This window comes from Ctenocephalides felis, unplaced genomic scaffold, assembly GCF_003426905.1.
Source record: "Ctenocephalides felis isolate EL2017-DRISC unplaced genomic scaffold, ASM342690v1 CF-g0.4_SCAFFOLD_01492, whole genome shotgun sequence".
In the NCBI taxonomy this organism is placed as follows: Eukaryota; Metazoa; Arthropoda; class Insecta; order Siphonaptera; family Pulicidae; genus Ctenocephalides; species Ctenocephalides felis.
This window is the reverse complement of record NW_020537646.1, coordinates 23,592,128-23,604,937: the sequence shown is the minus strand read 5'-3', so window position 1 is coordinate 23,604,937 and position 12,810 is coordinate 23,592,128. Positions and strand designations below refer to the sequence as shown.

Genomic DNA, 12,810 nt, shown 5'->3' with positions numbered 1-12,810 from the left:
AAATCACAAACTGTCAACGCAAATCCCAATCAATATTTTTCAAATTTTAAAATTGATTCAAAATTATGGTTGAAACGTGGACGAAAATTTTACACTTTTCTACTAATTACGAAGAAACGGCTCAGCCGATCGTCACGCAGAACTGATAAACGATAGTCCGTACTGAGTTACTTCGAATATTACATATTCTTAATAATTTGTACAGCTTTAAAAGATTTGCGTTGAAACCGGAAATTTAATATCATTCCTTTATTCTCCAAAGTAAGAGCAACCTAATTGTTTTAAATCATCTGAATATATGCTGAATAAAACCGTAGTAGACAACTATTATTATAAAAGATTTTATTAAAATAAAACAATATTTATTTTGACATGCTCTCCCTCTATAAGGTCAAGCTATTGCACATGTACTCTATGATAATTATATACATATTCATGCCGTTTTAAATTGCCGGAGTATTTGATTCGCTTCAAATCAGAAATAATCAAGTCATTGTGCCATTACGCATTGTATTTCTATTTATTTCAAATTTCAACCAATGTTTTCGAAACAGTTAATTTTTTAACAATGACAAATCTGAATTTTGATGCACTTACAACGAATACTAAATAAAAATCATTTTTGTTTTATTATTTTTATATAATGATTAATTATTTATGAAATAACATATAAGAATTTTTAGTATTAATTTCGTGATAATATTTTTTATATTATTTTATAAAAACTTATATTTTACCAAATATATTTTTTGATATTCTATGATATGCTTCAGATAATTTTATTCACCGTTGCATACTTTTTCGCATTCTTCTTTAGTACTAAAATTATTTGCATTTCCTCTGCAACCACCATATGTAAATCTATCGCATTTTTGTTGTTCTGGGTCGTAATACCACCGCGAGTAGAAGCCGCGGCACGGGCCTACTTCAACCTCCAGCTGGCAAGCCTCTGAGAAAAATAAATTTTTATTTGATGAAAAATGAAATTTTATTTTATTTTATAAAGACCTTTAGTAGTATGGCACAAATCATGTCCTTCACAATGTTGTCTTTGCGATAAAATAACATTACGGCATTCTTCAGCCTCTGCCCTTTTAGCATCTGGTAAAAGAAGTAATCTTGTTCTGACAGAAAAACCTTTTCCGCAAGATACACTGCATGGAGACCAGGCAGACCAGTGGGTTACTGGACAAGTAAGGTCGCGTTCTGTTACATCCTCACATCGTGGTACAGAGCATACTACTATTTCCTCTGTGTTTATATAAAAAACAATTTAATTTTTAAATTGAAACAAATACATATATATGCAAACAATATTAAATTATGATAGTATAATGATATTCCCAGAATAGGTGTATATACAATTTGTATCTTTATGTAAAAATCAATGTAAGTATTTAAGTCAAATAAAGCAAATTTTCAAATTAAAAAATTAAAAACTATTTAATTTAGCATAGGAAATTGAAAGATTATTAATTAAAATTATTTTTGTCTAAAAATTCAAACTGAACTATATTGCTTTATTTTGCAATAAAATGATTTGCTCGATCTGCTTACAAAAACTAGTTGGGTGTATGGCATCGTGCCTTAAGGCAAATTGCTGGAACTTCCCGTAACGAAATGTTCGAGAAATACTGAATGTTTTCAAACAGATTATTATAAATTTTGTAACATTGTCTAATATTTATAAGAATTATATAAACTGAATTGCAAAGTTTAAATTATTTGTTCAAAGTATATTAGAAATTTAGTCAGAATTAAAAATAAAATCTGAATTATTTCGATATACAAAAAAAATTTTTTTGAAAAAAAAAAATTGAAAAAAAAGTTGTAACAATTTTTTTTTCCAAAATCAATTATTTTGTTAAGACAAGCAGAAAGTTCTTTGAATCATTTAAATTGGACGCTTAGTTCTCTCAAAAACTGCTATTTTTTGCACATTTAGCTCCGTATCTTGGAAATGGCCGGGCCTGCCTTTGCCAAAATCTGATAAACACTTCTCCCAATCATTAATAATTGAATGTTTTTTAGAACATTCAAATCGGATGCTTCGTTCTCTCAAAAACTCGATTTTTATTTTCTGCACTCTTTGCTCTTTATCTTTAACTGCTGGATTTGCCTTTGCCAAAAACTATTCAGCTCATCTCCCTATCAATAGGAATCAAATGTTTTTTGAACCATTCAAATCGGTTGATCCGTGCACCCTGAAACGTGACTGGAAAAATTTGCATCCATACATACATATACACACACACATCCATTTTTTCTGAGGTATGCCAAAATGTTCAGAAACCTTCAAAACGTCGAAAACTGTAAAAATTTTCAATTTCGATTTTCGGCCCATTACAATAACTTACCCTACGGGAAGTTAACAATCTGCTTTTTTGTTTGAAATATAAGTTTCTTTCCAAGTTCTAATTTTGCGATTGAAACAAAATTACCAGACTCTTTATGAATGTAAATGGCAAGATTGTTCTATCAATTCTCTTTAAATATGAAGAGAGATGATTATGATAAAAAATAGAAATTGAACCAAACTGACCCCTTTTAATATGGTAGCATTTTTTATGTACTCCTCTATTTATAAAAGATCTTGTCCGTCTTTTGACGCCGTCTCCACAAGATGCAGAACATTCTGACCAATGGCTCCACACCGTAGTTGCGCAAGTTCCAGATAAATCTTCCACATTATCTTCTTCATCGATTGCACCAACCAAAACTCCATTACTACATCAGAAAATGAAAATAAAATTAGTAATTTTATATTAAAATTGAAATGAATAATATGTTGCCTAAGCTTTAATGCAGCAGATTGAAAATTTGTAAGTTGACATGAAGTTACTGATCTTTATCAAATCTTGATTGTATTCAAACTAGCAGAATACCTTAATGTCCATATAAAAATCAAGTATTACCAATAATTTTACCATTCAAAGATATCAATCACTGAAACTTAATCTATTACAAATTGGAAATTGGAACAAAACAGACACTTCATTACTTTAAAAGCGGTATAATACAAATTATAATATTGTAAAAATATAAATATAAAAGAAGCAGATTTTTATATGCATACCCACATTCCTCGATTTTGGCGACACACATTTCTTTAGAAACTAATTGTCTATCACAGTTCATCATTTGCGCCTTCATTGGCATCAAATAAGTTCGGGTACGCATACGGAGGCCTTTTCCACATGTCGCTGAGCAGGTGGACCATTCTGACCATGGAGTCGTTTCGCATTCAGCTAAAAAGAGAATTATTATCTAATATATATACAGGGCCGATCATGGGGTCCTCAGTGCCCGCATGTCATTATTTTTCTAGCGTCTCCCCCTTATTATTTTAACAGTTTATCATTAAAATTATATAAACATTTACGTTATTTTTTAAAATATTTTTAATAATTCTGAATTTAGTACACAAAATATTAGATATATGTAATCTAAAAACGCAATAATGCATTGATTTTAAATTTATTTAAAAAATCGAGGCAAATCGTGGGCGCCCCCAAAGGGGCGCGCCCACATTTTTCGCATGCATCGTATTCAAGGTAGAACCGGCCCTGTAGGTATATATATATTAGGACGTAAGGGATCAATATAAGATACTTTGCCGAAGAAATCATATCTCTAAAATGAATTCTGATGTCCCGATTTAACTCCGAAATAATTTACGACATAGGTTCAAACATAATTCTGAAAAATAAATTTTATAAACTAAACAATAAAAATGTATTATTTTGGAAAAACGCTAGAAATTATTGTATTGTATTGTATTGTATAAAAAATGTATTATTTTTTTCAATAAACGTTAGAATAACGTTGTATGTGTATTTTTTTCTATTACTTTCGTTAGACATATATGTTGGTAAAAATTTATTTTAATTTTATCCTTTTTACTCTTGTCAAACTAAAAATAAAATAAATTCCAAGCCAATTATAATAGGTTATTGTATGTTCATTTTGTACACGTTTTCATAAATTATAAAACCAATTATAATAATAATGTTCTATTAATAAAACAAATTTAATTTAAAATACTAAAAAATAATTTAAATAAATATATTTTATAAGAAAATAAATTCAACGTTAATTACATAGTAGTTTTTCATCTTTAAAAAATCATTGGCAATACAAACTCAGAATTTGTTTTGGAGCTATATTTATCTAAAGTCCCAAAATCACGGTCAATTACCTCCATGTATATGATATGGCATGACTCTGATTGCAGTATTGTATTATTGATAAGCTTGATAATATATTTCACAAATGTTGATCTGACGTCGCAGTCAGAGATAAAACAAGATATAAATACTATAATTCTTTTGCGGTATTTTAAAATTATATAATACCAAAAAAAGATCGTAATTTTATTGCTAAATATTTAAATATAATATATTTATAGTAAATTAAATAAATATAATAATACATATTATTCGATATCAAACGAACCACTAATATAATAACCAAGTTCTGGGTTAGGACCCGGTTCTATATTGATGAGAGCATTTCAACGTCTATTTTTTTTCCAAAATTGGGATTAGGATTTGCTGGATTTGATAAAATAAAATAAACTAGCAACTACAGTTATTCAAGTATTACGTAAGCAGATTTATTACAATTATTTACCCCCCCATCTCCCTTGTCAACAAAAGTAAGCAAAGCTCTTACCCCCTACCACCATGCTTACGTAAACACTTTGCAATTAATGTAAAATAATAAAAATACTACCTACGACGTAATTATCATCCAGAATCCCCTGCCCCCCATGTCAACCCCCATAAGCAAATCAACAACCCCCCCCCCCCCCTATAGTGCTTACGTAATACTTGAACGGCCCCTAATAATAAATGTTTACAAATCGTTTTTTATTTTGTAACTTTCATTTATATAAATATCCAATCATAATCTTTAGGCGTATCACAAAACGTAGTTTCTAGTAATTAACTATATAGAGTTTCTAATCCTAGCGCAACATTAAAAATCACGCATGCATGATATATGATATATATATTAGCAAAGAGATACGTATAACCTTCATTTTACTTGCGATGATTAATATTTCATTTAATTCTTTGATTCTAAATTTATATTTTTTGTTATAAACAACATAATTTATTAATGTATTTAATTAACAATATAATTTATTAATTAAGTATACCGTGTGTTCCAGAATCCAATATCAAGCCAAAACGGTGTGTTAATACTGATCGTATAAAATTCATTGAAAATTTTGGGCTTTTAAGTCTCAGAGCAATTTAAAGCTCTGGTGAAAATGTGACCATGTTTCGGTTATTGTTGTTAATTAAAACATTGAAATCTATAATTATTTTTAAATATACTCACGTCTGGAGGTGGTTTCAGTGTTTTCCGTTTCCTCAATTCTCGTTGGCAATTGTTCATCACAAGCTCTCGGTATTACTGCTTCACGTACTAGGTACAATCTTGCTAAAGGTGGAATTTCTTTACCAGAAGGATCATAGAACGGCGATCTAGGATCTTCTGGATACATTGAAGTTATTTTGTACATGCGCTCTCGGGGTTTAGTTTCCGCATTTGGGGACTGTAAAAATAAACAAGCGCAACCATGTTATTCGTATAATGAAAAGCTGTTTATATTTTATTAAACTAATGCTTCATAGTTGGTATTTTTATTATTTACCTCTCGTAGGGCAAGTTATAGCAATCGCAAATAATCGAAAATGTAAATTTTTATATATCTTTATGTTTCAGAGGCGTCTGAAAATTTTGACATACTTTAGAAAAAATGGATGCATGTGTGTGTGTGCGGATACAAATTTTCATCAAGGATTTTGCGAACACGGATTAACTGATTTAAATAATTCAAATAACATTCGATTCCTACTGATAAGTAGACGTGCTTATTAGTTTTTAGCAAAGGCAGGTCTAGCAGTTTCGGAGATACGGGGAAAAAGTGCCAAGAATTGTATTTTAGTTTTTGAGATAACGGAACATCCGATTTCAATAATTCAAAAAACATTTTACTTGTATTGACGAAATGAACAACTTCAATAGTGAAATTTTTGTAAAGGCAGGTCCACCGTCTCCGGAGATCCAATAAAAAAAGTGAAAAATAATGCGATTAGGCGGTCAAAACTAAACATATGTACATCGTATTATCAGATATTTTATAACGATTATAATAATAAGTACAAATTTTGTGTACATTTATCTGGGTTCCGTACCAATGTTTACACGTTAGACGACCACGCGGCGCTCACGCGCTTTTATATTTCGACACCAAAACAGCTAAGCAAAAAAATGTTCAAATTATTAAAAAAAATCAAAATACAGAAAAAAAATCAAATTTTTCAAAAAAGTCAAAATTTTTCAAAAATTTCAAAATTTCTCAAAAATCTAATTTTTTCAAAATTTTGCAGTTTGTTTTAATAATTCAGTTTTCGGCACGGAGAGTTCCTGCACGATGGCACGATGCCATGCACCACTAGTTTCATATTATATTTTCTATTATTTTTTTCTAAAGTATGCCAAAATGTGCAGAAACCTTTGAAACGTAAAGATATATTAATGATTTCATTTTGGAGTTTTTGCGATTTCTATAATTTACTCTACGGGAAGTTAATAATACTTAAAAAAAATATGATAAAAAAGTATTTTAACTTTAAAAATATTTCTTAATTAAGAGTTTCGATATCCTATAGATCAAATTTCTAACCAACCAAATAAGAAACACCGCTATCAGTGCCGGCATCGTATGGCAGAAGATCCATTGTAACATAATCCTTCCACGTGCAATCTTCTTGGCACAGATCATATCCATTGATTCCAACAACCCAATCAGGAGATGGTCCTTTAATAAAAAGCAAACTTTAATACTCATATAATATGAAAATCCAAACGAAAAGATTAGCTTCAAAGCTCAAGCAGTTCATTCCATTTTTTATAATCTCATTACCAAACATAGAAGCCAAAGAAACACGTGGATGCTTTCTATCGACCTTGAAAGTTGCTGTGGTGTTTGTATTAACTCGAGGATACCATAAACCGGCTGCTTTAATAATTGAACGTAGCCTATTTCCGTTGGTTCTTAATTCTTGCAAAAGCATTCCTCCTGATCCCCATTCAGCAAGAGTACTGTTTAAAGATAATATTGTTTATACTAAAAATATTGGATGACACTGATAATGAAAAAGTATATCAGTTACCGGAAACCGTCGGTAGCATATTGTCTCTCGCCCCAGAAACTAAATGATGGATCGTGAGAAGCACCAATTACGTCGGAGAAATGTGTGAATGTAGAACTGATTGGGAAATCTTTGGGATGAGTTTCACTAGACCATAATCCTTCAAATATCAACTATAGAACGTACGAAATAACAGATGATAATTTTATTTTATATTATAAATAAATTGTGAGTTTATATATTTATATGACATAGCCAGAGAAAGCAGCTAGGGAATCGCTGTCCTTTACCACAATTCGATATATAATGACTACATTTTTCCAACGTAATTAAAATTCGTTGAAATGTTAGTAGAGTTCATATCATTTCGATTTGTCACGGTAACCAAATCCTGGTTTTATATTAAATCAAAACATATTATATATTTGAAAATTTGCAAATGTATATATGCAATAAATGTATATATATATATATATATATATATATATATATAAATATGCAAATGTAGCAGTTAATGTCACGTAATATAACTCATTGGACTAAATAGTTTTCCATACTAGACTATGAAACCATTGTAATGTCATCATTGAAAAAATAATCTGTTTAATGCCTTCATACTAAATGGTCTATTTTAAAATCTACGGTTGACTTATGGACTAATAACCTTGTATTGAAATATACACATTTGAATGAAATATATTACTAGTTGGTATTGGTATTCTGCCTTGAGGCAAGTTACATGAACTTCCCGATATATGTGTAAATAATCGACTTAATCAATAAAAAATAAATTAATTTATGAGCGATTAAAAGTATTCCGAGTAGATGTATTACACGTGATTGAAAACGAACGAACACGTTAACTCGAAGTATTTTGTAAAAGCAAATTTTCAGAAATCAATAATTTTTAAAATTGAACCTGTTTCCGCAGGACTTTACTTAGACCAAGTAAATCGACTAATTTTAATTTTAACGACAAAAAAACTACTCATTTTCTCAAACTTTAATAAATTTTTAGAATTAAACTACTTGTCTTAAGGCCGTAATATTTCAGTATGTTCTATAAGACCATGATATATTTACATATATATGAGTAAGTTCTTGTGGAAGAAATGAAGAAGAATAAATTTTATTCATTGATGTATCGCCCACAAAAACTTACTCATATATCTCAACATCAAAATTAACAACTAAATCATATATTATATATATATATATATATATATATATATATATATATATCGCCAAAAAAAGTTCCATAAAAATCGGCTTACATTTTTTTTTAGACAGTTAATTATAAGAAAGCGGCTCGGTGGATTTTCACCTAAAACTAATCAGTATCATTTGCAACTAATATCTTTCGAAAAGTTTTTGATTTTTTAAAATCGATTCGGTAGTATATGCTTAAATGTGAAAGAAAAGTTTAACACTTTTTTCCAAATTACAAAGAAACGGCTCGGCCGATTGTCGCACGAAACTGAGAAACGATAATCCTCATCGATATACATCAAATGGATTTTGAAATTTCTGAAATCGGTCTAGCTGTTTTTGAGAAAACGTCGATTTACGGCAAAAAATCTGCTCACGCAATTTAGTCTCATTCGATTCAGAATGGCTTGAAACGTACAGAAAATATAAAATTCGCGAATCGGATTTTTCGATGAAAATATAAACTTCTTAGGGAAGTTAATAAATAGTTGATTCTCTATTTTATATGTCTCAATTGATAATTCACCTTGATATTGCTTATTGATTACTATAAAAATCAAAAATTGCTTATTAATAAAAGTTATTAAGTTTCTGGAAATTCTTATTACGCTAAATTATTATAGTATATTCTCATCAAACTATAAAACTATAATTTTGATATTTTGAAAACACTACAACTGATAGAGGTGTTATTATACGATATGGTTTATTTTGAATTAAGATTGATTTTTTCTATACATTCTAAAACTGAAAGTTGAAACTAATCAAATCAAAGTGAATTTTTTTTACTTACTCGATATTTAGCATCATCGCAAGCACAGCATTCACTTTTGACTACCGGTAATCTATTGTCATCATCTTCTTCGCACATTTTGAAGCTTAATGAGCCGTCATCAGACCACCATCTAGATTGGTCTTCCATGACCATAGCCCTAGTATAAAATTAATAACTTTATATATTTATTAATCATTATATTAGTGCATACTAATTTTACCTGAAAACCACACATCCAGAACCGGAAGGCGGTGACATCCACATTACTTTGACTTCGCTTTTGGGTAATGAATTTGCTTCAACAACGGTGTTAACGCAGTCTTCTTTGTATTGTGCAAGAGCATCAGGGAAGAGTACAAATTGACCGAGCCTGATAACAGAAACAAATTATTTTAAGGCAATCTAATAATTAACTTCCCGTAGGGTAAGTTATAGTAATCGCAATAAAATCGAAAATGAAATTTTTTATATAACTTTACGTTTCAAAGGTTTTTGAACATCTTGGCATTCCTTAGAAAAAATGGATGTATGTGTGTGCGGATACAAATTTTTGTCAACGATTTCGGGAACACCGATCAACCGATTTGAATAATTCACAAAACATTCGATTCGTATTGATAAGGAGACATGCCGATTAGTTTAGATACGGGCAAAAGGTGCCAAAAACGGTTACTCAGTTTGTAAGAGAACGGAGAGTCCAATTTTGATAGTTCAAAAATGATTTTACGAAAAATCTTACTACTTGTACGAGTATTGGACAAGTACTTGTATTGACAAGATAAAGAACTGATTAAACTTTTGGAAATGCAGGTCCAGCTGTTATGGGCTCTCAATAAAAATGTCATTTTGCGGTCAAAAATATTTATTGGACATATGTACATCAAATTATTAGATATTTTATAGAGATTTTAATAATGTGCACACATTTTTTTGTGTTTAATCACGGTACTGAAAGTTCCAACAATTTGTTTTAAGGCACGATGCCTTAAACTGAACTAACCCCATTAGTTAGTCAAGCTTTGAAACTTTTTATTAAATAGAGAATAACATCAGCAAAGGAGAAATAATTTACTAATGCCACAATGAAGTTATTTTCCGTATAAATATCATATACTGATAAATTTTAAAGCGATAGACTTCCGACTGATCAATCTAGTCCAAAATCAAAAACATAAAAAAATCACTCAAAAGCAATCATCAAGCTTTTGATTATGAATCAAATCGCCAAACAAACCAAATATAATGAACTAAATTTAAATATTTTGAATAAATTAAAAGTTTATTAAAAAAATGAACCGTTCAGTTAAACATTTTCTTCATATTAACTTTTTTTAAAATAAAAAATAAAAAAATCGCTTATTAAAAAAAAAATCTATTACCTTTGTGGACTCAAATCAGCGGCATCAGCATCTTTAAGAATTTCTGGCTCTATTGCTAACATAAAATGTGTGAATTGTTGCAAATTGTTAAATGTTCTTGATCCGGCAAGGGTTACTGAAATTTTAAATTATACATTTGAACGTTAAAAAGATTTAATTATTTTTTATGAAAAGCACAAAATCATCCTTATGTAACACAAATTAATTTCTTTAACAACGATCAAATGAAACAATCAAATTAATCTACATAAATTATATGTAAGGTCTTTGGCATATTGTTCTATGTCAATTAATTCATTCGATTCGTACAATGGTATTTGCATATCCATTAAGACCAATTCAAATAAACGAAAAATATATCAATCAACAATTAAATATATGATATATAGTAACAGATATTTACTGGTATAGGCGGTGCCTGGAACATATTTGTCGGTCTCGAGATATGACTTAGTTTTTTGAACAGTGATGCTGTAGCCATTATCCCCAGGATTGCGCGTCTGATGGTGCAGGTAACCAGGCGGCTTGCGGACGCAACAAGTCGCACAACTAACCAAGAATAGAATGGTTAGAATCTTGCAGACTCCAATCTCCATCTTGAAAAAATGAAAACATTTGAAGAAACTAAACAAATTTTACTAGCAAATTAACGATTTTTACCTATGCCGCCTAAAAAACAAGACAGGTAAAATCGAGATCAAGTATTAAAAACACTGATTTTAATGACCACGTGATTTTTATTTCGTAATTTATATGGTAATGCAATTCAAAATTGTATAAAACATGTAGTGTTCGTTTATAATAAAGTTCTTATTCTCAGTTCAAAGGTGTAGATAAAATAGAACCTATAAACAAACATTACCACTACACACCGGTTTCAAAAATGAATGCACAAAAATGATGATACTTTGCACTACTTATAGACCTTGATCCAAATCTCTTATTTATGTTAAACCTACATATACGGCGTTTGTTAATTAATGTTATGTGGGTTCATTGTTTTAAATGTAACCAGCATGTCATATATTTATGAATTTAAAAATTCAAACACACGAACAACTTAATTAATTCAAACAGTTGCAAATTGTTTAACGAAAGAAAATTCAAAACAATTTTGATACGTAAAGCGTAAAGATGATCCAATTTCAATCAAATAGTTTTAAGCCTTTGAAAAATTATGTTCAAATAGGCTATCAAATTTATAAGAAAACAGTGAAGAAACAATATTACAAAACAGTAGAAGTGTTTGTAATGACGCAATCGCAAGGAAGCGGTAACAAAATACTGTATTTACCATTTTGGACACTTTACAGAATATGTATAAGTATCCTAGAAAAAATATTTTCAAAAGTATTGGTCAAAATTCAGTAATTTGAATTGAAGTTGTATCAGATTCTAAAACAGTTTCTATACAAGTTTTAGCAGAAAGGGACTGTAAATAACCATTATTTAAAATTTATTATTTTAATAAACAGAGGATGCACAAATAACCAGAATATAACTATAAATCAGTAACAAACTTTTTTCGTTAGAAACTATTAGAATTGGAAGTAATTGATTTCTAATTTAGAAATCAATTACTTCTTTATCTAAAAATATATTATTCTTACCTGTTATTTATGTAATCCTTATATCATATAACACATCACCAAACTAAACACATAAATCAACTGATTCATAAATATGTGAGAATATATCCGTATTTGTCTCCAAAAGCCAAGGAGCCCACACAGCATCTAATACGACGAAATTTTTGCATCTCTATTTTCAAGCCTGTGCATTATGAGTCAAAAAGAGACACATACATGAACTAACCTATGACCTCTTAACACGATAACCTTAAGGAAGATAAGAATGTATACACAATTAATAGAAACAGTATTTAATAAATATCAATTTTAATAAATTTGACTTCGATACATAATTAACATTAACACAATTCATATGCGTTGTCCATTGATAGTCATAAAAATAATAAAAATGCGGAGATAAGATTAAATTTATGCAACTCTATCGTTTAATACACGATATTTCTTAGAGTAAAAATTCATTAAATAATCTAAAATACGCTAATAATATCATAGTCTCATAAGGTATGTACTAATTTATATAACTGATATAAAGCGCAACATATCGGCATCATAGAAGTAAATAAAAGCAAATATCACATATAATTATTACCTAACGGTATGTAACTATAAACTTAAACATTTAAAATTCGATTTGGAATTATTATTTTGGAATGATATTTTTTGGTTTTTATTAAAAATATAAATAT

General features: G+C 29.3%; 1 protein-coding gene across 1 annotated transcript; it reads right to left on the bottom strand.

The window, feature by feature from the left end:
• Positions 1-779: 779 nt before the first annotated feature.
• Positions 780-12,259, bottom strand: LOC113371059 (spondin-1-like). Its single transcript, XM_026611707.1, has 13 exons — positions 12,143-12,259; positions 10,936-11,128; positions 10,533-10,647; positions 9,374-9,523; positions 9,172-9,310; positions 7,191-7,342; positions 6,941-7,119; positions 6,705-6,835; positions 5,350-5,566; positions 3,077-3,248; positions 2,543-2,727; positions 1,009-1,251; positions 780-949 (listed from the first exon to the last, which is right to left on the bottom strand). Exons 2-13 carry the CDS (start codon positions 11,126-11,128, stop codon positions 780-782), a joined length of 2,046 nt encoding a protein of 681 aa, XP_026467492.1. The 5' UTR covers positions 12,143-12,259.
• Positions 12,260-12,810: the final 551 nt, after the last annotated feature.

Bases quoted from the DNA above. Each gene is read 5' to 3' on its own strand.
- LOC113371059 (XM_026611707.1), bottom strand. From the start codon at position 11,128: ATGGAGATTGGAGTCTGCAAGATTCTAACCATTCTATTCTTGGTTAGT. The intron at 9,524-10,532 runs GTAATAGATTTT...TTCTGTTATCAG, and splicing joins GCTGATTTGAGTCCACAAAG to GCTCGGTCAATTTGTACTCT. The intron at 1,252-2,542 runs GTCAGTTTGGTT...ATATAAACACAG, and splicing joins ATGCTACCATATTAAAAGGG to AGGAAATAGTAGTATGCTCT.